The sequence below is a fragment of the Hemibagrus wyckioides genome, linkage group LG19 (genome assembly GCF_019097595.1).
Source record: "Hemibagrus wyckioides isolate EC202008001 linkage group LG19, SWU_Hwy_1.0, whole genome shotgun sequence".
Classification (NCBI taxonomy): Eukaryota; Metazoa; Chordata; class Actinopteri; order Siluriformes; family Bagridae; genus Hemibagrus; species Hemibagrus wyckioides.
In genome coordinates, this window is record NC_080728.1 from 15,905,001 (window position 1) to 15,930,000 (window position 25,000).

The following is a 25,000-nucleotide window of genomic DNA, read 5'->3' on the forward strand; positions in this document are numbered from 1 at the left end:
ATCAATTAAAAAGAAATAAATCAATAAAAATATAATGAAAATTAATTAGTTAATTAATCAATTAATTACTTAATTAATTAATTTGTTCATTTATTTTTCATTATATTTTTATTTATTTATTTATTTATTTTTAATTGATTCACCTACCTAATTAATTAATTAATCAATTATTTGATTAATTAATAGATGGTGATAATAATAATAATAATAATAATAATAATAATAATAATAATATAAAAAGTGAATAAAACTCTTAGTCACACCCACTTCTGAATCACAATCTGAATATATATGGAGACATTTCTAATAATAGTAGATTTTTTTCTCTAAAAACGAGTGGTATCAAACCTACAAAATAAACTCTCCCTGCTCTCACAAACATTAAGTACAGCTAAGTTACCCGTTTATTAATTTTATATTCATGCTATTTATACATTCTTAATCGATCTGTAGTTCAGAATTTGCTACAGACACTTAATATGAAGGAATTCTTGGGTGAAGGCATGAAATATGACCAGTATGTAAAGGCTAATCTAATTCAGTGTACTTAATTAAAGAAGTACAGAAGATATTTCTTTCATGAGTTGTGTCATTGTGTCTTATTTGTGTGTTTGTAGAGGTATGCCGAATTAGGAATGTCCCCTACATCTGTGCAAAACTTACTGCAGAGGTGAGCTTGATTACGAAATGTACTGAAAGTATCTTATATTAATATATTAATATATATTTAATGATGATTGTATGATTGACAGGCAGGCATTGGGCTCTGGATATCTGGCATCAGGAGAACTACAGTCTGATCCAGGTTACACAAGCAGGGGGCAGTATGGGGATGATATCTCATCGTCCTCCCGACCACGACCTGTAGGGGGCAGCACTGGTAGGCATCGTTATCAGCCTGTGACTGTTACAGCTGAGGTAGTATGCATGTGTATTGATGATTTACTCTGTGTGTAGGTGCACAGTTACATCAGCTGACACAGGTAGGCCTGTCCAGTCAGATTGCAGTGTATCCCGGAGTGGGACGCAGTGTGTCCGGACCCTCAGGATCCAGCTGGGCTCAGTACCGTTCAGACGAAGAGGTCTCCAGACCTGGAAACAGTCGAGAGGCTGTGAGTCACATGTACAATTCTAGCAGTAAAGCTGGTCATGCAGAATTTAAAACAGCAGAAGGTCTTTTCATTTTCTTTCATTTATTCAGATCAGACAAGTCTTGGTGATTAGGTTTTAGGTAATAAAATATATCTATTTTCTGTTATCTCTGGCTTCTATCTATTACTATTTAATGACTCATTGTCTTTGTATCTGTTGTTTTGTACCACTGTGTATGCACAATGACAATAAAGAAGTTCAATTTCAAATGAAATGCACATCCATGGCACACTGTGCTCCTTTTACTGAAACCCAACCAGCATCTGTTCGCTCTTTCGCAGCAGATCCTGTCGTTCCCTGAGTACTCATCATCTCCCGTGTTCCAGATGCCCAGGTCATCCCTGAGAGATCCTCCCACGCCCACAGCAGGCTACAGCGGCCCGGAGGAAGCCTCTCCACCTGCGCAGTCCTCAGCCTCGTTGATCAAGGCTATCAGGGAGGAGCTGCAAAGACTCTCCCAGAAACAACCACCCATGGCTGTCTACCACAGTTGAGAAACACTGGCTAAACTCCGCCGCCAGCTGGTCGCTGAACTAGCCGATTTTAAACATGCTACCTAATCCCTCACTGAATACACGCACCAGAGCCAAGGTTTGTTTGAACCCTATTTCTATTCATAAACAGCAGGCTGGACTGCTGAGAGATACCACTGCTGAGCAACAGTACATGGACCATTTGGATAAAAACCTGAGGAGGGAAAAAAAAAAAAATACACCCAGCATACCACCAATCAAACATCACTTAAACTTAAAATACAACAAGTCACCTCACCCACCAATATCCAATAGAAACTCTTCTCTCCTAAACTGCATGCTATTTGGAAATAGTTAAACAGAAGAAGAAAAAAAAAGGGACATGTTTGTGATTTTTTTTTTCTCTCAAATCCAGCGTGAGACCCCTCCTCTCCTCAGTGCCATTTCTACATGTCCGTCAAAGTGCTTCCTTCAGAAGGGTCATCATCCAACCCCTCGACTTCCTCTGGTGCTAAATCTCATTCCCGTTTCCACCGACCATGCCTGAAAATTGAAGCAGTGGTCACCAATGGCTCTTCCTTTAAATCTATATTTCTGTGCAGTTCAGTTCTAACAGAAAACCCTGCTGATGCAGGACAACATCATAACGTGTATTATGATTGCTCTAGGCTTCAAACAGGGAAAGTATAAATAGTCTAGTATCTTTTGAGACGAGTTCTTTGCTGAAAGGAAAAGTTGTGGGCCAAAGAGACAGAGTTCGACTAAAGAATGGTGGCTGTGAACAAAGGGAGTTATATTTGGATCAACAACAGACAGAGAGAACAAGAGGCACAACGTATAAGAGCTCTGGTCGTAGGACCACTGATGCTTCCTTCATACAATTTACCCAATTACAATTTTCCTGCTTTTTACTGAGAAAAATCCTTTGTTCAGTTTTAGAGGGTTAGTCCAGAAACCGTTACTTCATCCATGTGGAGTTGCATGTTCTCCCCGTGCCTTGGGGGTTTATCTGGGTTCTCTGGTTTCCTCTTCCAGTCCAAAGACATGCCTTGTAGGCTGAATGGCATCTCTAAATTGTCGGTGGTGTGTGAATGGGTGTGTGAGTGTGTGTGTGTATGATTGTGTCCTGCAATAGACTGGCATCCTGTCCAGAGTGTGGCCTGATTTGAGTCTCCTGGGATAGACTCTATGGTTGGATGGATGGATGGATGAATAAGTGGATGGATGGATGAATGAATATGTGGATGGATGGATGGATGAATAGGTGGATGGATGGATGGATGGATGAATGAATATGTGGATGGATGGATGGATGAATAGGTGGATGGATGGATGGATGGATGAATGAATATGTGGATGGATGGATGGATGGATGAATACGTGGATGGATGGATGGATGCTCTGTTTGATTCTTCATTTCGAAGTATACAAACTCAAACCCACAGCTGTCTTTCTTGCTCCAAGCCGTCCATTTAATTTAGAGGGAGTTCATGCTTAACGGTAGATCTTCTGGAACAGACTTGGTGACCACTGCCTTCAGAGTTTTACCCATGACCTTCTGTCTTCTGTCCAAACTCTAAACCAAGTGGACTCACGTGTGAGCATTTGAGCTGGTCCATTTTTTGCATCATCACAAAAAAAAAGTAGCCCGTCTGTTGCCTGCTCCATTTTCCCCGGTGGATCAAAATGCCAAAACTTTCACTCAGTTAAAAAAATGAAGGATTACGTCACGAGACCCAAACTGAAGGCAAGTTGTTGCTCGGTATCATCATGACTTCATGTCGCCGTCTATTCAGAATGCTGGGACGATTCGTATTCTTTTCGTTCGTTCGTTCGTTTTCGAGCTTGTTCTGTTTGTTTTTTTTGCCTGTGGATCGTGAGAGTCTGGCTGTGCCGTGAGCCGGTTGTCTTCATTTAGATTAGGGCACGCTTAGCGCTTTCCCCCTTTGGTGTGGATACTTCTCAGTTTACAGCTGTTTGTTTTGCACAGTTTTTCATCTTTGCACAATGTTTTCGCAATCGCAATGCTAAAAAAAAATTCATATAAGGGTATCTGGAAATAAAATAAAAAACTATTCCGTATAGATCTATATAGATATGCTATATATATACAGATATTAAGAATTATATTATAATATATATAAATACATATATCAATTGCATATCGATGTATTCCTGATGAGCACAATATGATTGTATGTCTAAACTATATATTAAGATTTTCTTTATTTTATTTATCGCTATAAATATATGAAGTCATTTCCATGGTGGATAACGTGTCGGTTTATGAGATATGAGAAAATATATATATACAGTATATATTAAAAAAAATGACCAGATCACTGTTAAGGCATATAGATGGTTTAGCTCAGTAGGCAATCTGTATTTCCGTGTACACAATCATGTGAATTTGGGCTAAGATTTTTTTTAAAATTTTGTTTGTCATGGTGGCTGTAAGGTTATGTGATGAGATGGACCTGTTATGTATTGTGTTGTACACCATGCCATTTATAAAGAAAATAATTTCTCTGACGGTTAAAAATGGAGCATATACTCACCCTAACAGGCCTTAAGTCAAGCTGCATGTTAATTATTGCTTTATTTATTTATTTTTTCTTATTTTAACGTGTTGTTGTCTTGATGGGCATGCTAATATATATGCTTTAAAAAAGAAACACGCTTAAAAAATAACGGTGTGAAATCCTAAAGCAAGCTTGATAGATAGATTTTGTTGAACTCGAGTGAATACTGTGTAATTACTGGTGGTAGAGGAGACTCAACATAGCACAGATCAGTCACCTTGATCATGAGGGACAATAAAAGAGGGAGAGAGAGAGAGAGAGAGAGAGAGAAAAGCTTCAAATATTTTGCAGTTTATATACCTGAGTAATATTTTTTTGAAACCACTGAAAAAAGTCAGTATTTCTGAATTCAATACAAAAACACAGAGATATAACATGTATATGGAGCATTTTAACAATGAAAATGTGTAAAGGTAAATGTCATTCTCTAAAGCAGACTTCTGCAAAGACCAACTGGGAAAATGAGTTTTCTTTGGGTATTACACCAGTCAGCCAGTCATGTACAGAGCTTCTGAGGTGACATGGTGGATGTTAGAATAGAATTAGAAATGAATATGTTTCAGGCCACACCCAGTGTCTCTAAAAGTATAACCTGATCCGATGGCTTATTGTTATGGAACGTCATACTTAATACATGAGCTCTGGAATTATTTAACAGGAATGTGCTATTCATTTGGAGAATTCCTTAAGACTAGGGGTATTTCCATGTAGCAGAGACGTGGACAGATATACACCGATCAGGCATAACATTATGACCAGTGAGAGGTGAAGTGAATAAGATGATTATCTCCTCATCATGGCACCTGTTAGTGGGTGGGATATATTAGGCAGCACGTGAACATTTTATCCTCAAAGTTGATGTGTTAGAAGCAGGAAAAATGGACAAGTGTAAGGATTTGAGTGAGTTTGATGAAGGGCCAAATTGTGATGGCTAGACCACTGGATCAGAGCATCTCCAAAACTGCAGCTCTTGTGGGGTGTTCCTGGTCTGCAGTGGTCAGTATCTATCAAAAGTGGTCCAAGGAAGGAACAGTGGTGGACCGGTGACAGGGTCATGGGTGGTCAAGGCTCATTGATACATGTGGGGAGTGAAGGCTGGCCCGTGTGGTCTGATCCAGCAGATGAGCTACTGTTGCGCAAATTGCTGAAGAAGTTAATGCTGGTTCTGATAGAAAGGTGTCAGAATACACAGTGCAGGACGGGTCAGGGAAGGTGGTCATAATGTTATGCCTGATCAGTGTAAATACATTAATCAGAATGAATATACAAATACCGACATGATTCGGAAGTGCACTATGGATCTTGGCTCCTATTTTGATTAGATTTTGGATCATAGAATGAAGTAAATCTTTGAAAAATATTCCATGTAGAAACAAAAGAAAACCCAGTCCTGTACAGATCTCTAGTGGAGATCAGTTACGGACTGGAGTGATGTAGCTGAGGTTGAGGAACTGTCAGAGACAGACTTGATAGATCAGTGCTGCTCTTTCTACATCTGAGGTTTTTCCAGAGGCATAGTGGATCATTTAGGGTTAAAAAATAGGAAGAAAGGGGAAAAAAAACATCCAGTTTAGGACACTTGATATTTAAATCTGAGAACATATCCACACACAGATATTTAGAGCACTAATACAGAACAAATACACTAGAGTGTGTTACACCAACATGATATCACATCACTAGTGACTCTAGTATGTTGGATAGTGCAGGGTATGTATGCTTGCCTCACACCTCTGGGTGTTGGGGTTCGAGTCCCGTCTCCTCCCTGTGTGAGTGGAGTATGCAGTTTGCATTCCGTGCATTAGGGGTTTTCTTCTGGGTGCTCTGGTTTCCTCCCCATGTTGAAACAATGAGTGTGTGTTATTGTGCCCTCTGTCTGGTTGGCACCACATCCAGGGTGTCACACACCTTGGGCCCCGCCCGAGTCCTCTGAGATTGACTCCAGACTCGACAGGACCCTGTGTAGGATAAAATAGATGGATGGATGGATCATCATGATGGTCTAAATTCTGAAACGTAAATGAAGCAGCTGCCGTGAGTTAAGTACTTCATGGCTATGAATGCTCAATATATTAAACTGTAGCAATGACGTTTAAAAAATAAGCAAAACACCATGTCACGTCAGCGGCTCTGTAGTCAGGAAATCACAAGTGAAGATTAAATACGAATCTTTTATTTACATTATCATGCCATGTTCCGGCCACCTGACCAATATGGTGCTATTCAATATATTTATAAGTATGTGTGTGTGTGTGTGTGTGTGTGTATGTGTGTATGTGTGGGTAAGAATGGCATAGTGTAAACCCAGTAAAAACCCTATAACAAAACTTCCTTTGCTGTTGAAATAACTCGGTCGTTGTAAAGAGATAAACAGTATTTGTGATTCATATCTCTGGGTTTTCGTGAGTGTGAGTTACTGAGGAAGAGAAATGACTGTTTTTGTTCATGTATAAGTGCCATAGAGAAGGTAATTGGGGGCTTAAAGGAATACTCCAGCATTTTTACAACCTAATTTCTGTCAGCTTTATTCCTAGCGTGTTTCTGTATGATTACTGAAGGCAAGAATTAGGACATTTTTCTGTGTTAAGAAAAGAATTCAATGGTGTTAGAGGTGGAAGACGCCAAATTTATATACACAAGTATAGGATTAAATAACTTCTACAATTAATAAGTAAATATTCAGGTAAAGTTCTTCAATTTACAGTATTTAAGTCCTAGATATACAGTGAAACCTTGGCATATGATTGCCCTCTGTTACGAATTTTCGCCTTAAGAATGGAAATTTTGCAAGAAATTTGCATCGGCATACGAAGTATTCTCAGCAAACGAATGACCTGAACCGATCGCTAAGTTGCTTGTACGTCTGGGAGCCGTTCAAAACTTGTTTTTGCGTCAGTGGAAACCAGCCTGAAGCAAGTTTACAAATTTTACGAATTTTTTTCCGTCAGTGAAAGCTGTTTCAAAAGAGTCAACCCACGATAGCATGCGTTCAAAAGCTAGGTGATTTTTCTGCCATTTTTTTGTTGACAGATTGGTGGCGTGGATGATCTGTTCTATTTTTAGCGCAAGCTTTGTAGCACGACTTCCTGTGAGGACCCTTGACCCTTGGAAATTGGTAATATTGGTAATATTTTTGGGTGGCTGGACCGGATTATCTGCATTTACATTATTTCTTATGGGAAAATCCTATCGCAGTACGAATTTCTGCTTTAAGAACTCGCCTCCAGAACGAATTAAATTCATATGTTCTGCTGTATTCACAAAAGTAAAGCCTCAAATCACACACTGATTTTTTATTTTAAGTTCATGATGATAAATTAGTGTTGCTTTGACCAAGGAAACTAGAAATAATAAGCTAGGCAAAATGACCAACAACTCTATTCCGAATCTTTTCAAACTAGCATGAAAGCTGAAAGCTAATCACTAGCTGTAATACAACCTGCAGTGATAAATACAAACACAATTCAATACAAAAGAGGATGTAGCAGCAGATTGATGGGTTTTCGGTCTCGCTGGTAAAGGTAAAAATTTGTTATGAATTTGGATTGAATTTGTTTCGGGCTAGGTTTGAAGAATGCTGGAGTATTCCTGAAACAGTAAAGAATGATCATTTTTAGTCACTTCCAACGTCCCCATTTACACCTGATTCCATCAAGGTTCATGTGTCTGGATCATATTTTAATCATGTTAGCCACATTGTGTCGGTATGCAAATCAGCCTTGGTTGTTGCTCGTTTTTTGTTGGTTCATGGCAGTGACAATGGCTGCATTGTTTTAAAAGATTTAGTCATCTGGAATCATCTGGATAGGGTTTCAGTTCAGTTCAAATGCATTTCTACTTCTACAACATCCGGCTAAAATGTGTCTCAGGTCTCAAGTGGATTGGTTTTAAACCCAAATCCTTGCATTCACAAGTAGAGAATCCCTATCCGGATTAAAACCCGATACTCAATGCACTATTTGATGTTTTAAAATGTACGCATTTACAGTTGGTGTCTATCCAGATAGGTGTTATCGACATAAAAAAAAAAAAAGCGTAGTAAATGCACCCGTTTATGTGGATAATCCTCATCTGCGTATAAAATCCGGAGTGTAAATGGGGTCACGTGACATCTAGGTTCCTTGTTAGCACCTGGGAAACCTCTTTCCTTTCGTGTCTATATTCCACCTCACTCTCTTGGTCTCTGCAAACTGCATCCCTGTATTTAACATGTACCGTCTCTAGATTGTTGTGCAAAATTAACAAGGGATAATAAAATCATGTGCATTCAAAAAATTACACCTAAGGCTCTGAGACTCTGTTCCCCCCCCCCGTGCAGTACATGAGGTCAACTTGGTGAGTAAGTCAGGATAAGCGCTCCACACTTTTTGTTGACTTACTACACCTATTTCAACAGAGGCTTCACAAGGCCAAGCATACAGCTGCACTAGCCACATAGACTAATCCTCCAGATTAGCCACGCAGGCGCAACCTTATCCACGTCCATGTGTTGTTTTCCTTTTCTTCTCTTGTTGTTTTTCTTTTGTTATAAAGGTCTTGCGGATAGCCGCTTCAGTCCACAATCACCTTTTTTTTTTTTGGCATATACAACACCAGGGCAATACATAAACCCATAGCATTAGCGTGTTGTTCCAGATACTCAGGTTACCAGAGAAGCCAAACAGTGCTTATATATAAAAAAAAAACCTGTTTAGCAACTTAGCATCACAACCAAACCCTTTTAATCATATTAACACCCTCTTTTCTATTTCACGAGGCACCTCCCTGCGTAATCAGCATTTTTACACACTCCCGGGACAAACAGAGTATCATCCAGGAAGCAAGATAAGTTTATTATGCTGTATAAACACAAAGCCATCTGATTTGGCTCGGTTTCTGTAAAACGTCGCATGAAACCTGACCTGCAGCGTCTGTAATTCACAACCTGGCGATTTAAGAGCTTTTTCCACTTCACTCTCTGACACAGTGACGATGCCTGATGACGTAATAGTCTCCTGGATGGCAGGATTGTAGCCTTAACATGAAATAAGGTTCATTTAAAGGTTGAAATCAAAGTCAGGAGTTTTTTTTTTTTTTGTCCACAAAATAGATAGTTGTGTTTCTGTATTGTTGCAGTGTAATGCTGCATTCAAGGACCGTGCTACTTTTTACGCAACTTCTCTATTTCAGAGCAAACACTGGGGAAAAGAGTTATTGTAAGTAAATGAAGACAAAAAGATTTTAAGCTTTTAAATCCTTATTAAAAAACTGGACTTCACTTTTAAAGTATTGAACTGGACCGAATCTGATTTCTGAACCAAAATTGTCTGGTTTTTTCATAACTCATTTCAACTTTATACAACATCCTAAAGTAGATTAAATTCATTGTTATAAGAGTGTACATATACTTTCCTGAAATATATTTAAGTAAATATACTTTTATTAAAAGTATTTTTGTGAGGTCTTGGCTACTCTGCCCATCTCTGTTCATTACTAGTGGCGTGACTTAAAGAAATCAGATTACTGAATAATTCATATTCTCCTCTTATTAGATGAAAATGTAAACACTGCTGTGCTGAAGTTGCTGAAATGAAACAGTTTATCCCTTTACTTTGTACAAATAATGATACTGTTGTGCTGGGTATACTGTATATCTGCTTTGTTGGTGTTCTTCATGGAAGGTGTTTTCTTCATAAACATGACTGTGTGTGGATCTGTTCACACAATATAAATACGGGTCATGTAAATAAATTGTCGCTTAAAAAAGAAAAGGGTTAGGGTTAGACCAGGCAAACAGGACATTAGGAACTTACAGTACCTTAATGGACTCCAACAAGATTTAATACAATTTATTAGTTATATTAAGCAAAACATAATCTCGTGAAATGTAAACAGGTTCAAATGTTTCATGTGATTGATGTCATATGATCTCGATCCTCTGAACTAACTGGACTTTTTAACTTTTCGAACTTTCTGTAAAAAACAAAAGCAGGGTTTACACAGTAAGACTTTCAGTGCAATTTTATAAAATAATTGCTGACGTGAGAAATAAATTCTCTGGTCTTTGGTCAGCCGATGATTTTATTGGTATTTATCAAGCTACTGGAATCACAAGAGTGTAACAACCTCAATATTTTACACATTTGCAAGTAGAAAACTGGTTAAAAATGTCCAACCTTCAATATTTGGTTAAACTAATTTCCTATAGCACTGTTGTACCTTTGCTAAGCTGGCACATATTTGCATTTACGTTTATTATTATTCACAGTCCAGCTGCTAGTTTTCCAGAATATTCAGTTCTGTGTCTAAGCACCAAACCTGAGTGGGTGTGAGTTAAAAAAGTAATATTTGCTTTGTGGTCAAGCTACTTCCTCTCTGTCACATTACTTTTAGCATTTAAATACAAACAGTTCAAGCTACTTTCTAGCTTACTTAGCTAGTTTTATCTACTACTTTTAATTCATACAGAAGAAACTAATAATATTTGTAATAACATATAACACAGAGAGAACCTCAACATCTTCAGCTCTGCTACCTCCAGCTCTGACTCCTGTCTCTTCCTCGGTGACGCTGCCTCTAAACCATACAGCATGGCCGGTCTCACCACTGTCTTGTACAACATATAACACAGAATATTACTTCTAATAATAGGTGTAATATATTGTGTTAGGTATTGATAAACAGAAGTCATCAGCAAATAATGGGTAGGTTAATATCTAAATAATGGAAGAAGAAGAAACTGTCATGGAGTTTATCTCTTGTTTATCGAAACTGAACAGAAAGAACTTCTAGGTCAAAACAAAGGATATCATGGCCATAAACAAATAGTATCACACAGTCAGCTCAGGGCAGAGCGCACCAAGATATATTAAAAAGTATATCAATTTTAAAAACAACGACTGCACTTTTACAGAGTCAGCCTATGTGCAAGCAATAAAAGTGAGTTATTCCATCCGTAATCATTGACTATGGCTTCTTTTTGTCTGCACACTTGAAAATAAATGCATAAATAAATATTTTTTGATATATATATATATAGTATAATAACTCTTTCATAAGTAAGAAAGGTCTTTTCTCTCTTAGGTGCCTTCAGAAAATCCTGCCTGTCCGTGTTCAACACGTTTTGCGTGTATACAAATAATAATAAATGTGCAAATTAAAAAATGTGCAATGACGTCATCAGGGGACTTTAGCGCACGTATCAGTGACTTTCCCCCTTAATATCGCCCTTAATAATAGTTAATTGAGGTGTGATGAGGTGTGATGGGGAAATGGCCTGCATGGCCCTTTAAAGCTCAGGTCCTGCCTCCTGCTCTTCATCAGTTCCCCAGGGACTCAGGGAGAGCTCACCTGTCGGCAGGTACAGGACGGAAACTTGTTTTCGGACCAAAGCAAATATGAAGCGAAATCGGATTTTCATCATCTTCCAGATTCACTTATACTTTGGGATATAAGAAGGAGGAAAGGTATATTGATCCGGTGATGGTGTGAGGGGATTTATAACATCCTTGTGTGTGCTTTTTGGCATTAAATCTCGGTAGTACAGCAGTGAACACCTATGAATGGCTGAATGTCCACTTTAAGGAAGCAGACCACAGAGAAGAAGACTAAAGCCGACTGAGTATTAGATTAATAGTATGAGACTTTCATATCACGCTGTTATGGTGTGAGGAAGTTGTTTGTGTTTCCTCGTCTCACATCATAACCTAATGAGGAACACACATGAAAACACACCTGAAACAAAGTGCCACACTTATTTACATCTCTTCACCGCCATTTTGTGTCGCTTATCGTTTACTGTCCGGTGTTTTACAGTAGCTTTGTGTTGAAACTCTTGAACTAAGAGAGAGAGAGAGAGAAAGAGAGAGAGAGAGAGGGATGGCGGTCGGGGGGAGCGCGAGCTCCATGAAGACGCAGCTCGTGAGCGCGATTGAGCTGCAGGAGGTGGAGGAGGAGGAGGAGCGCGAGACTGCTGCTGCTGCTGCTAAACCTGCTGCTGAACCTGCTGCTGAACCTGTCCAGGAGGCCAAGGGTAATTGTTTCTAAATATAAAGCACATTGTTGACGTCTAGGAAACATGTCAGTCCATCTCCAGTACCCCCAAAGCCATACTTGAGGAAAAGTACAAGTATTTTGTTAGAAAATGACTCAAGTAAAAGTGAAAGTCAACCATTATAATTCTACTTGAGTAGTATTTTCATGAATGTATTCAAGTATGGAAAGTAAAAGTAGAAGTAAATTAATTAAAAAAAAAAGCAATACTGTAATAATTTAGAGAATTATGAATTTTATTCTGTAGCGCTTTCTTTCTTAAACTTCTCAATAAGAGCACCACCAAAAAAATAAGACTTGCATGAAAGAAAGAAGAGGCCTTTAGAACTGTATTGTAATGAAGTGTACAGTATCAGTGTTTCCATACATGTGCACCTGTAACTAAGGCCATGTCCACACGTAGCTGGGGATTTTTAAGAAGGGAGATTTTTCTCTGTGTTTTGACCTTTCGTCCACATGCTAATGCAGTTTGAGGTCGTTGAAAACGAAGCTTTTGGAAAACTCACCGTTTTCAGTGGTGTTGTGTGGACAGGGGAAACTGAGATTTTGACGAATTGACATCATTGTCTGTGTGCAGATCTCCTTGATTTGACGTCAGCTTTGTTTATGAAGATATTTTGTGCAATAGCAGACTTACGTAAACTAGTGACTGTGTTAATGTTGTTTACTGGACTTTTTTCACGCATGCACATACACGCGCAGTTACTCACACATTACGGTCATGAACAGAGGTGTCGGAATGTAATACGGAGCTCACTGGTACTACATTCACGCTCCACTGTTGTTAAACTACCGGAACCGGTAATAAAGTTTTGGCTAGGCTTCTGATTGCCTAGGCTCCTGACAGCACTTAACAGGGCGTTTCGCGTTTTCATGTGGACAAAGATATTTTTAACACGTAGTTCGTGTGGACAGAATTTAAAAAAACAAAAACAAGGCCTAAAGTCATCACTTACCACAAACTTCCTTCCGTTTTTTTTGTAGTAAGTAACGAAAATGCCGAAAAGAAAATGTATCGTTACAGTATCGTATATGTAAAAGTATAGAATTTGTTTAAAAAAAGTAGGGAAGTAAAAGTAAATGTTGACAGAAATATAAAAACTCAGGTAAAGTACAAAAACTCTCAAAAAATACTACACAAAACCTTAATGACTTGGAGAGGATCTGCAAAGAGGAGTGGGCCCAAATTCCTTGAGATGTGAGATGTGTGCAAACCTGGTGGCCAACTGTAAGAAATGTCTGACGTCTGTGATTGCCAACAAGGGTTTGCCACCAAGTACTAAGTCATGTTTGGATTTTTTTTGTTGTTATTCTGTCTCTCACTGTTCAGATACACCTACCATTAAAATTACAGACTGATCATCTCATTGTCAGTGGGCAAACGTACAAAATCAGCAGGGGATCAAATCATTTTTTCCCTCACTGTATATATATATATATATATTTATGTAGTAAGAATCTTGTCAATTCAAGATAACAACCCAACAACAACTCTAACTCAACAACCCAAAAGTTCCCAGTCTACAATTATGAAAGATACAGATTTATGGTACTGTAACATTTGACCACTCCTATAACATACCAGGAATATTCTTTGCACTTACGCACTCTGGCTCTATTGTTATAGGAAAATAAATAAACCCCAAGCTGGTGTGACAAGAAGCAGAAAAATTTGGTTTATACTTGGTTTATGCATGACTTTGCATTTATGTCCAGAAGCAGCAGCACCATGACCGGCACTGTTCACACACTGGCCTGTCTATCTCCCTGTATTCAATCTAAAGGATTAAATGCACCATTTATTAGACAGCACATCAGCACTGAAACATTCCTGTCTATACGGTTTCCAAAGTCCAGCTGTAAAATATCATGCAGAGAAGTGATACACGCTGACGAGCCCTGTTTCCTTTTCTAAAAATGTCACTTTTGTTATGCTTGTGGTCATGAACTGCTTCTTATGTTGAAAACTCTGATCTTACATTCGAAAGGTACAGCGGGAATCAAAAGTCTATCCAGCTTTCAAGTGAAATAGAAATGTTTTAGGAAGAAAAACAAAGAAAGAACAAAGAAAAAGATCAAACCTAAAGATTCATAAGGTTATGATACAGTAATAAACTAAATACATTTTGGAGGACATCCCTCAAAATTTACATAAGGATAAGATTTAAACCTATCAGGGAGGCTGATGATATCTACAGCAATATTAAATGAGCTGAAGGAATATCTGGGCAGTACTGGTCACTCCCTGCATCTAATAACAATGACAATGACAATGGGTTGGTGGAAGCATGGTGAAGATGTTGGACTACTGATTAGCAAGTTGTGAGTCCAAATCCCAGGACCACCAAGCTGCCACTGCTGCTCAGCCCTCAGTGGCTTATCTGTATAAATGAGAAGAATGTAAGTTGCTCTGGTTAAGGCTGTTTACTAATCACATTTCTGGGTATGTCTATGGGATAGGGCTAAACAAAATCCACTTAAATCACCTCAAACCATGAGTTACAGTCTTATGAGACTGAGTTCTTTTCTAAAAGATACACAATATTGCCAAAAGTTTTGGGACACCCCTCCAAATCATTGAATTCAGGTGTTGTTTTTCAGGGGTTGGGCTCGGCCCCTTAGTTCCAGTGAAAGGAACTCTTAATGCTTCAGCATACCAAGACATTTTGGACAATTTCATGCTCCCAACTTTGTGGGAACAGTTTAGAGAAGAGTTTTAGGAAGAGTCCTGACCTCACCCACAAAGTTGGGAGCATCCAAAATGTCTTGGTATGCTGACGCATTAAGAGTTCCTTTTACTGGAACTAAGGGGCCGAGCCCAACCTCTGAAAAACATCACCTGAATTCAATGATTTGGAACAGTGTCCCAGAACTTTTGGCAATGTAGTATATATTTGGTGCAAAAACAAGACACCAAATCCACAGTGAAGCAAAGCTTCTCTTTAGCTGGGACTGGGGCTGTAGACAGAATCATGGATATATCTAATCATGGATAACTCAACGATACCTGCAGGTCTCTGTTATACAGCTGAAGCTGAACTAAAGGAAATATCACCTTTCAGCACGATAACGACCCAAAGCACAAATCCAAGTCAACAAAGGAACGGCTTCAGAAGAAGAAGATCAACATTGTGGAAAAGCCCAGATCTAAATCCTCTTAAAAACCTGTTGAACAACTTAAAGAGGACTGTGGTCAGGAGAGCCCCTTGTAATTGGGTAGAGCATTTTTGTAAGGAAGAGTGGAATAAAACCTCCAAATTGTGATGAAGTTGATTGACTCTTAACCAAGAAGAATAGAGGCTGATTTACAAGTGAAATGGGCTTTTAAACAGTATTAGTTAAGGGGTGTGTACACTTATTCAACCAGGTTATTGCATTTTTTCCCCAATTTTTTTTATATTAGTTAGTTTTTCACTTTAAAGTTGTTGGTTTTCTATCATCTGGATGAAGATCTGACATTATTTATCTTGGTTTAATTTTTTTTTACCTCACAAAAACCTTATTTAATTTTGAACAGAGGTGTGTAGACATTTTATAGCCATTGTAGCCATTAATTCTTTTGTGACCAAAAACATGATAATATATAACTCATGTTTCTAAGCACCAGCAGACTTAACATAGAAGCACTGAAAACTAGCTAGAATATCTGCCTAGATCAGAAACTGTGAGGTTGGCTGCCCCAGGCTTGGTTATTGGGGAAACAATAAATGTTTTGACCCATCAAAACAAGAAGGCAGTATGTGAATGTTGTCTGTCAGCTGATAATTAGATTAGATTAGATTAGATTAGATTAGATTAGATTCAACTTTATTGTCACTGCACATGTGGGTACAAGGCAACAAAATAATGCTAGATTTTAGGGTTTCAGGGCTAGGTAGGTCCTATTACATATGTGGGTCTTTTTAAAAAAAAAAAAATAATAATTAAATTTATTTATTTATTTATTTATTTATTTATTTATTTATTTATTTATTTATTTATTTATTTATTTAAATTATTTAAAGATATGTTTATTTAATAACAATAAATGTCACTTTTGTAATATTTATTTATATATTTGTGTATTTACATTAATTTAAATAATGTTTCTTTTTCTTTCTTTTTTTTGTCTTTTTTTTCCCTGCTGGATTCTAAGAAATATCATTGTAGTAATGCATGCATTTTTTTCAATAATTTTTTTAAAAATTTGATTATTTCATTTACTTATTTTTTTATTTATTTTTTAATTTTTTAAATTATTTAAAGAGATGTTTATTTAATAATAATAAATGTTATATATATATATATATATATATATTTATTTATTTATTTATTTATTTATTGCATTAGTTAGTTTGTTGAAATAATATTTTTTTCTTAATTTCTTTTTTGTCTTTGTTACTCCAGATTTCGCCTCCATTGTTTTTTTTCCCTGCTGGTTTCTAAGAAATATTATTGCAGTAATGCATGAGTATTTACAAATTTATTTCTTTTTATGAAATGTAAGATTGTTTTCGTCCTGGTTTGCTGTTAACCTCTGACCTGATCGTCTCTGTGTGCTGCCTTTCTTTGCTCTCACAGAACAGAAATGTTACAGCGTGGAGGAAGCTGTGGAAACCATCGGATTCGGGCGCTTTCACATACTGCTCTTTGTTATTATGGGCAGTGCCAATGTAAGAGCTTTATTTTGCATTATTCTCTAAGATACATTCCTGTATCTGTAGGTGTATGTGTAATTTTGTGTATCTGTGTGTGTGTGTGATGTAGATTGTGGAGGCGATGGAGATCATGTTGTTGGCTGTGGTGTCTCCGGAGATCCGATGTGAGTGGCGTCTGGAGGATTGGCAGGTGGCCCTGGTCTCGATGGTGAGATTTACTACCAACTGTCCTGCAGTCATTTCTTGGTAGTCTGTCATAGTGAGGAATACAGCTCATGGAGGTGTGCTGTTAGAGGAAAATAATCAACAATGTGGTGGTGTGGTATAGCCTGATGAAAAGAGGAGCTACGGCTACAGTGCCAAGGTGGTACAGTGGTGAACCGGTGACAGGGTCATGGGCGGCCAAGGCTCATTGATGCACGTGGGGAGAGAAGGCTGGCCCGTGTGATCCGATCCAACAGACGAGCTACTGTTGCTCAGATTGCTGAAGAAGTTAATGCTGGTTCTGATAGAAAGGTATCAGAATACACAGTGCATCAGTTTGTTGTGTATGGGGCCACATAGCTACAGACCAGTCAGGGTGCCCATGCTGACCCCTGTGCACCACCAAAAGCACCAACAACTCGCTTAACTGCGTCGCTTAACTGGGGAACACATGGCACCAGGATGCACTATGGGAAGAAGGCAAGCCAGCGGAGGCAGTGTCATGCTTTGGGCAATGTTCTGGTGGGAAACCTTGGGTCCTGCCATCCATGTGGATGTTACTTTGACACGTACCACCTACCTAATCATTGTTGCAGATCATGTACACCCTGTCATGTCCGATCCATTGAGGCCTCACCTCACAACTTAAAGGATCAGCTGCTAAAATCTTGGTGTTCATAATTTTATGGTTGATCAGTTTATAGATTTATGAATAGTTGTTCCCTTACAGCCCATTATAGAGAAACCTGAATCTTCTGTCCTGAACACTTTCCCATATCAGAACTTACAAAGCTTTCACACTGTAGAATCCATTCAAAACTCTTGGTTCAAAATTCTTTCTTTCTTTCTTTCTTTCTTTCTTTCTTTCTTTCTTTCTTTCTTTCTATTTTATTTTTTTTTATTTTTTCTTTATTTTTCTTTCTTTCTTTATATTTTAAAATTAAATGTGTTATAGTTATTGTATTTCTGTTATGTATATGTAATATTTATTCATTTGTTTATAATTGATATATACAATGTCTGTTGTTAAAAGTACTATACTGTGTGTGTGTGTGTGTGTGTGTATAGATGGTGTTCCTGGGTTTCATGGTTTGCGGAGTGCTGTGTGGATATGTGGCAGATAGATATGGCCGCTGGAAGGTCAGATAATATCAGTTACATCAAAAACATCCTGGATGATGTTAATGTTCACATTACAATCTGATGATGGATTGTGTGTGTGTGTCCACTCAGTTCTGATAGTTGTGTGTACACACAGGTGGTGTTCGGGGGCTTCATGTGGGCTGCATACTTCTCTATGCTCACGTCATTTGCACCAACCTACGGCTGGTTTATTTTCCTGCGCAGCATGGTGGGCTGTGGAGTAGCAGCCACGTCTCAGGGGTATAGACACACACACACACACACACTTCACTACACATAATAAACACGTGTGTCCTGATGTGACTAATCCAGTTTTCCTGTCACAGGTTTGTTCTGAAGACGGAATTCATTCCTGCTAAATACAGAGGCTTGCTGCTGCCCCTGGCCTCAGTAAGAAATCAAAGCTTATGTCTAATAATAATAATAATATTATTATTATTATTATTATTATTATTATTATTATTATTATTATTATTATTATTATTATTATTATTATTATTAACAATAATAACTCAGGGCCCCTGAGCAAGGCCCCTAACCCTCAGTTGTATAAAATGAGATAAATGGTAAGTTGCTCTGGGTAAGGGCGTCTACCAAATGTCAGAAATGTAAAAATAATAATTTCAAATGTCAGATATTCTGGATGGTGGGATCGTTGCTCATCATCATTCTGGGGATGACTGTGGTGCCCACAATGGGATGGCGCTGGATGATTCGCTTTTCCGTCATCCCCAGTGTTCTACTGATCATCCTCTTCCAGGTGAAGCTCACATCACTCACTCTCTATCTATCTATCTATCTATCTATCTATCTATCTATCTATCTATCTATCTATCTATCTATCTTTCTTTCTTTCTTTCTTTTTTTCAGTTGACAAGATTTATTACACTGATAATATGTATATATATATATATATATATATATATATATATATATATATATATATATATATATATTTATTCATTTATTTATTTATTGTTTGTTTTTATTTTGCTCCCTTTTTTTCTAGAGTATTTAGGGTAACTTTTTCTTCCGCTTTATTAATATTTTCTTTAATAATTCTTTTTCTTTTTTTGTTATTCTGTTTATTTAAAATTGCCCTGTTTGTTTCACCTCTCATGATGTCACCTAATGCACGGTGCAGACAGATGCAGTTTTATATGGAGAGTTATATCGCTGTAAAGGAGAATAAATAAACCGTGACAAGTAATAACACAAACACTAGGAGCCTAACAATGGGACATGTGACATCAACTGACATTAGACAGAGAGAGAGAGAGAGAGAGAGAGAGAGAGGAAGTAAAGATAAAGCAGGTGAATGTAATGGAGTGTGGAACAGGAACAAACAGCAGCAGCAGTTCAGACATTCAGACATGAGACTGCTCCCTGCTGCTCTGGAGGAGACTGTCTGCTGTCTGGAGGAGACTGTCTGCTGTCTGGAGGAGACTGTCTGCTGTCTGGAGGAGACTGTTTGCTGTCTGGAGGAGACTGTCTGCTGTCTGGAGGAGACTGTCTGCTGTCTGGAGGAGACTGTCTGCTGTCTGGAGGAGACTGTTTGCTGTCTGGAGGAGACTGCTGCTCTGGAGGAGACTGTCTGCTGTCTGGAGGAGACTGTTTGCTGTCTGGAGGAGACTGTTTGCTGTCTGGAGGAGACTGTTTGCTGCTCTGGAGGAGACTGTCTGCTGTTCTGGAGTAGACTGTCTGCTGTATGGAGAAGCCCTGATGCCTGATTCTCTATTTCCTTCTTCACAATAGATTTATACAATTATCACTTTCTATCTGTTTATATTTTTTATTACGTTCCTTTTTGTTTGTTTGTTTCTTTCTTTCTTTCTTTCTTTCTTTCTTTCTTTCTTTCTTTCTTTCTTTCTTTCTTTCTTTCTTTCTTTCTTTCTTTCTTTCTTTCTTTCTTTCTTTCTTTCTTTCTTTCTTTCTTTCTTTCTTTTCTTTGCGTTGTTTTGGGGTTTTTTTGTTTGCTTAATTGTTTAAAAATACTTCATTTTTTCAAAACAAATTTTTTGTTTGTTTGTTTCCGTTTGTTTACAACATATTTGTTTACTTATATTTATTTATATTTATATGTATATACTGTCATTTGCATCGATTTGTTGTTTGTTTGTGATTACTATGTTACTGTTTTTAAATGTATTTGTTTATTTATTTGTTTATTGAATTATTTGACTTTTCTCTTTCCTTTCATTTTCTTTAACAATTCTTTCTTTCTTTCTTTCTTTCTTTCTTTCTTTCTTTCTTTCTTTCTTTCTTTCTTTCTTTCTTTTTCTTTCTTTTTCCTTCCTTCTATACCTTCTTTCCTCTCTCCTCCAGTTTATTCCTGAGTCAGCGAGGTTCCAGGTCTCTGCAGGGAATGTAGAAGGAGCTGTTGCTACTTTAAAAAAGATCGCAAAGATGAATGGAGGCAGCCTGCCAGAGGGGGAACTACGGGAACCTGTAGTGGTGTGTAAATCTCTCTCTCTCTCTCTCTCTCTCTCTCTCTCCCCCTCTCTCAACACAAACACATACAAACACAAACACACACAGTCTAGTGGTTATGTTGTGTGTTATCAGACGGAGAGAGGAAATGCTGCCACTCTGGTTAGTCGAGCTTTCATGAGGACATCCCTGCTGCTGTGGTATTCATGGTAATGTCTCTTGTACACTCACCTCGTGTCCATGTGTCCATGTGTGTGTGTGTGTGTGACTTTCAATAGTATTGTTTTACACAAGTCTATGAGCACATCTTCTAATAAAAATGTCATATCCGATGCCTGCAGGTTTGTAGCGTCTTTCTCCTATTATGGCTCAGTGCTGAGCAGTTCTGAGCTCCTGGAGAAGAACCTGCTGTGTGTGAGCGACGCCGACGAGGAGCACAGCATCAAACACAACCAGGACGAGGCGCTGTGTTTCTGCATCCCGTTCAACATGGCCGACTACCAGACCCTCCTCATCAGCTGCCTGGGAGAGGTGGCACGTGAGTTCCCGACGTGAATCCTTCCTCGTCTAGTTTGTCAAGTAAAACACAGACCACATAATGATCTTGGTGATTTTCTTTGCAGTGATCCCTCTGAACATCGGCTTGTTGCACGTCGTGGGCCGAAAGTGCAGCATGGTCATCCTGCAGGTCCTCTCAGCCGTCTTCTTCATGCTGGTGAATGTCTGCACCACCATGTGAGTACATGCCACTCTTACAGTGTTTAAAAACTGTTTAAAAACAACCTAAATGATCAGATTATAACAACACTGTGTTTATTTTAAACCACAACACTCCTGAATTCTCCATTCTGATAGGTCAGAAGATATTGATTCAGTTATCAGTATTATTATTGATTATTTCTTTTACACAAGGGTGTGTATGCTGGACTTCTGAATTCTTTCTTTTGTCCTTCTTTCTTCCTAACAGTGAAATTAATTTGTGCACACTAGCCTTATGAGATATTGATTTTTCCCTGATTGTTTATTATCATTTCAAAATATCACAGTAGATGCTTTAGTTAGCCCAAAAATATTAGCTTAAAAATACACAGAACAGGCATAACATTATGACCACCTGCCTAGTATTGTGCTGCCTAATATTGGGCCAGCCTTTGCTCTCCACGTGCATCAGTGAGTCTTGGCCCATGACTGTGATGCACTCCTTTCTATCAGAACCAGCATTAACTTCTTCAGCAATCTGAGCAACAGTAGCTCGTCTGTTGGATTGGATCACACGGGCCAGCCTTCACTCCCCACGTGCATCAGTGAGCCTTGGTCGTCCATGACCCTGTCGCCGGTTCACCACTGTTCCTTCCTTGGACCGCTTCTGATAGATACTGACCACTGCAGACCGGGAACACCCCACAAGAGCTGCAGTTTTGGAGATGCTCTGATCCAGTGGTCTAGCTATCCTAATATATCCCACCCACTAACAGGTGCCATGATGAGGAGATAATCAGTGTTATTCACTTCACTTGCAAGTGGTCATATTGTTATGCCTGATCTGTGTATATAGTCAGTGCTAAACATCACAGGATATTGTGGCACTGTAATAACATGATAATATCAGATGTGTATCACACATAAGTTTCCAGAGTAATAGTTTGAGAGTGATCTTGTTTCTCTTCTGCAGGTTTGGTTTCACAGCGTTGCTCTTCCTGCTGCGTTCACTGGTCTCAATGAATTTTAATGTGGTTTATATTTATACTGCAGAGGTGAGGTCCGACAGTTCGGGTTCTGGGAAGCTTTGCTGTGTACATGTGTTTTTATAAGCATGAATAAAGATACAGTAATATGATTCTACTGAGATTTGTGTATATTGGAGTAACGGTATGTTCCTGCAGGTTTACCCCACAGCCGTGCGCTCTATAGGAATGGGCTTCTGTACTTCATTCAGCCGCATCGGTGGCATGATTGCACCCTTTATAGCACAGGTAATGCTTAAGTGTGTGTGTGTGTGTTGATGTGTTGATCTATAGATTAAGGAATGTGTGCGTTTGTCACATCAACTCCGTATGAAAGCTCCAGCTCACAGAACACTACTGATGTAAACAAGTTTTGAACGTCTCCTCTGAGCCTCAGTGTTAGTTACTATGTGGAGGGATAACTGTGTGCTGGATAACTGTGTGTTGGATAACTGTGTGCTGGATAACTGTGTGCTGGATAACTGTGTGTTGAATAACTGTGTGTTGGGTAACTGTGTGTTGGCTAACTGTGTGTTGGGTAACTGTGTGTTGAATAACTGTGTGCTGGATAACTGTGTGCTGGATAACTGTGTGTTGAATAACTGTGTGTTGGATAACTGTGTGCTGGATAACTGTGTGTTGAATAACTGTGTGTTGGATAACTGTGTGCTGGATAACTGTGTGCTGGATAACTGTGTGTTGAATAACTGTGTTGGGTAACTGTGTGTTGGCTAACTGTGTGTTGGGTAACTGTGTGTTGAATAACTGTGTGCTGGATAACTGTGTGTTGAATAACTGTGTGTTGGGTAACTGTGTGTTGGGTAACTGTGTGTTGAATAACTGTGTGCTGGATAACTGTGTGTTGGATAACTGTGTGCTGGATAACTGTGTGCTGGATAACTGTGTTGGATAACTGTGTGCTGGATAACTGTGTGTTGAATAACTGTGTGTTGGGTAACTGTGTTGAATAACTGTGTGTTGGGTAACTGTGTGTTGGATAACTGTGTGTTGAATAACTGTGTGTTGGATAACTGTGTGTTGGGTAACTGTGTTGAATAACTGTGTGTTGGGTAACTGTGTGCTGGATAACTGTGTGCTGGATAACTGTGTGTTGAATAACTGTGTGTTGGGTAACTGTGTGTTGGGTAACTGTGTTGAATAACTGTGTGCTGGATAACTGTGTGCTGGATAACTGTGTGTTGGATAACTGTGTGTTGGGTAACTGTGTGTTGAATAACTGTGTTGGATAACTGTGTTGAATAACTGTGTGCTGGATAACTGTGTGTTGAATAACTGTGTTGAATAACTGTGTGTTGAATAACTGTGTGTTGGATAACTGTGTGTTGAATAACTGTGTGCTGGATAACTGTGTGTTGAATAACTGTGTGTTGGATAACTGTGTGCTGGATAACTGTGTTGAATAACTGTGTGCTGGATAACTGTGTGTTGAATAACTGTGTGTTGGATAACTGTGTGTTGGATAACTGTGTGTTGGGTAACTGTGTTGAATAACTGTGTGTTGGATAACTGTGTGTTGAATAACTGTATGTTGGATAACTGTGTGTTGAATTACTGTGTGTTGAATAACTGTGTGCTGGATAACTGTGTGTTGAATAACTGTGTGTTGAATAACTGTGTGTTGGGTAACTGTGTGTTGAATAACTGTGTTGAATAACTGTGTGTTGAATAACTGTGTGTTGAATTACTGTGTGTTGAATAACTGTGTGCTGGATAACTGTGTGTTGAATACCTGTGTGTTGAATAACTGTGTGTTGGGTAACTGTGTGTTGAATAACTGTGTTGAATAACTGTGTGTTGAATAACTGTGTGTTGGATAACTGTGTGCTGGATAACTGTGTGTTGAATAACTGTGTGTTGGGTAAGTGTGTGTTGAATAACTGTGTGTTGGATAACTGTGTGTTGAATAACTGTGTTGAATAACTGTGTTGAATAACTGTGTGCTGGATAACTGTGTGCTGGATAACTGTGTGTTGAATAACTGTGTGTTGGGTAACTGTGTGTTGGGTAACTGTGTGTTGAATAACTGTGTGCTGGATAACTGTGTGTTGAATAACTGTGTGCTGGATAACTGTGTGTTGGATAACTGTGTGCTGGATAACTGTGTGTTGAATAACTGTGTGTTGAATAACTGTGTGTTGGGTAACTGTGTTGAATAACTGTGTGTTGGATAACTGTGTGTTGAATAACTGTGTGTTGGATAACTGTGTGTTGGGTAACTGTGTGTTGAATAATTGTGTTGAATAACTGTGTGTTGGGTAACTGTGTTGAATAACTGTGTGCTGGATAACTGTGTGTTGGATAACTGTGTGCTGGTTAACTGTGTGTTGAATAACTGTGTGTTGGGTAACTGTGTGTTGGGTAACTGTGTTGAATAACTGTGTGCTGGATAACTGTGTTGAATAACTGTGTGCTGGATAACTGTGTGTTGAATAACTGTGTTGAATAACTGTGTGTTGAATAACTGTGTGTTGGGTAACTGTGTGTTGAATAATTGTGTTGAATAACTGTGTGTTGGGTAACTGTGTTGAATAACTGTGTGCTGGATAACTGTGTGTTGGATAACTGTGTGCTGGTTAACTGTGTGTTGAATAACTGTGTGTTGG

At 38.5% G+C, this 25,000-nt stretch overlaps 2 protein-coding genes across 4 annotated transcripts in view; both read left to right on the forward strand.

The window, feature by feature from the left end:
• Positions 1 to 8,466, forward strand: part of si:dkeyp-27e10.3 (UPF0606 protein KIAA1549) — a 39,181-nt gene extending 30,715 nt beyond the window's left edge. For 2 of the 3 annotated variants that reach the window (XM_058416576.1, XM_058416578.1), the window contains exons 19-22: positions 618 to 670; positions 753 to 880; positions 958 to 1,112; positions 1,434 to 8,466. In XM_058416576.1, the coding sequence (XP_058272559.1) occupies positions 618 to 670; positions 753 to 880; positions 958 to 1,112; positions 1,434 to 1,646 (549 nt within the window). In that variant the 3' untranslated portion in view covers positions 1,647 to 8,466. The remainder of the gene's footprint in view (positions 1 to 617; positions 671 to 752; positions 881 to 957; positions 1,113 to 1,433) is intronic. The other variant, XM_058416577.1, reaches the window with a different exon arrangement.
• Positions 8,467 to 11,494: 3,028 nt separating this feature from the next.
• The window catches only part of svopl (SVOP-like), an 18,972-nt gene continuing 5,466 nt past the window's right edge, over positions 11,495 to 25,000 (forward strand). The window contains exons 1-14 of the mRNA XM_058417780.1: positions 11,495 to 11,652; positions 12,002 to 12,218; positions 16,799 to 16,890; positions 16,985 to 17,083; positions 18,148 to 18,219; positions 18,338 to 18,462; positions 18,549 to 18,612; positions 18,857 to 18,982; positions 20,548 to 20,676; positions 20,788 to 20,861; positions 20,994 to 21,190; positions 21,276 to 21,387; positions 22,325 to 22,406; positions 22,536 to 22,625. Coding sequence (XP_058273763.1) covers positions 12,065 to 12,218; positions 16,799 to 16,890; positions 16,985 to 17,083; positions 18,148 to 18,219; positions 18,338 to 18,462; positions 18,549 to 18,612; positions 18,857 to 18,982; positions 20,548 to 20,676; positions 20,788 to 20,861; positions 20,994 to 21,190; positions 21,276 to 21,387; positions 22,325 to 22,406; positions 22,536 to 22,625 — 1,416 coding nt within the window. The 5' untranslated portion in view covers positions 11,495 to 11,652; positions 12,002 to 12,064. The remainder of the gene's footprint in view (positions 11,653 to 12,001; positions 12,219 to 16,798; positions 16,891 to 16,984; positions 17,084 to 18,147; positions 18,220 to 18,337; positions 18,463 to 18,548; positions 18,613 to 18,856; positions 18,983 to 20,547; positions 20,677 to 20,787; positions 20,862 to 20,993; positions 21,191 to 21,275; positions 21,388 to 22,324; positions 22,407 to 22,535; positions 22,626 to 25,000) is intronic.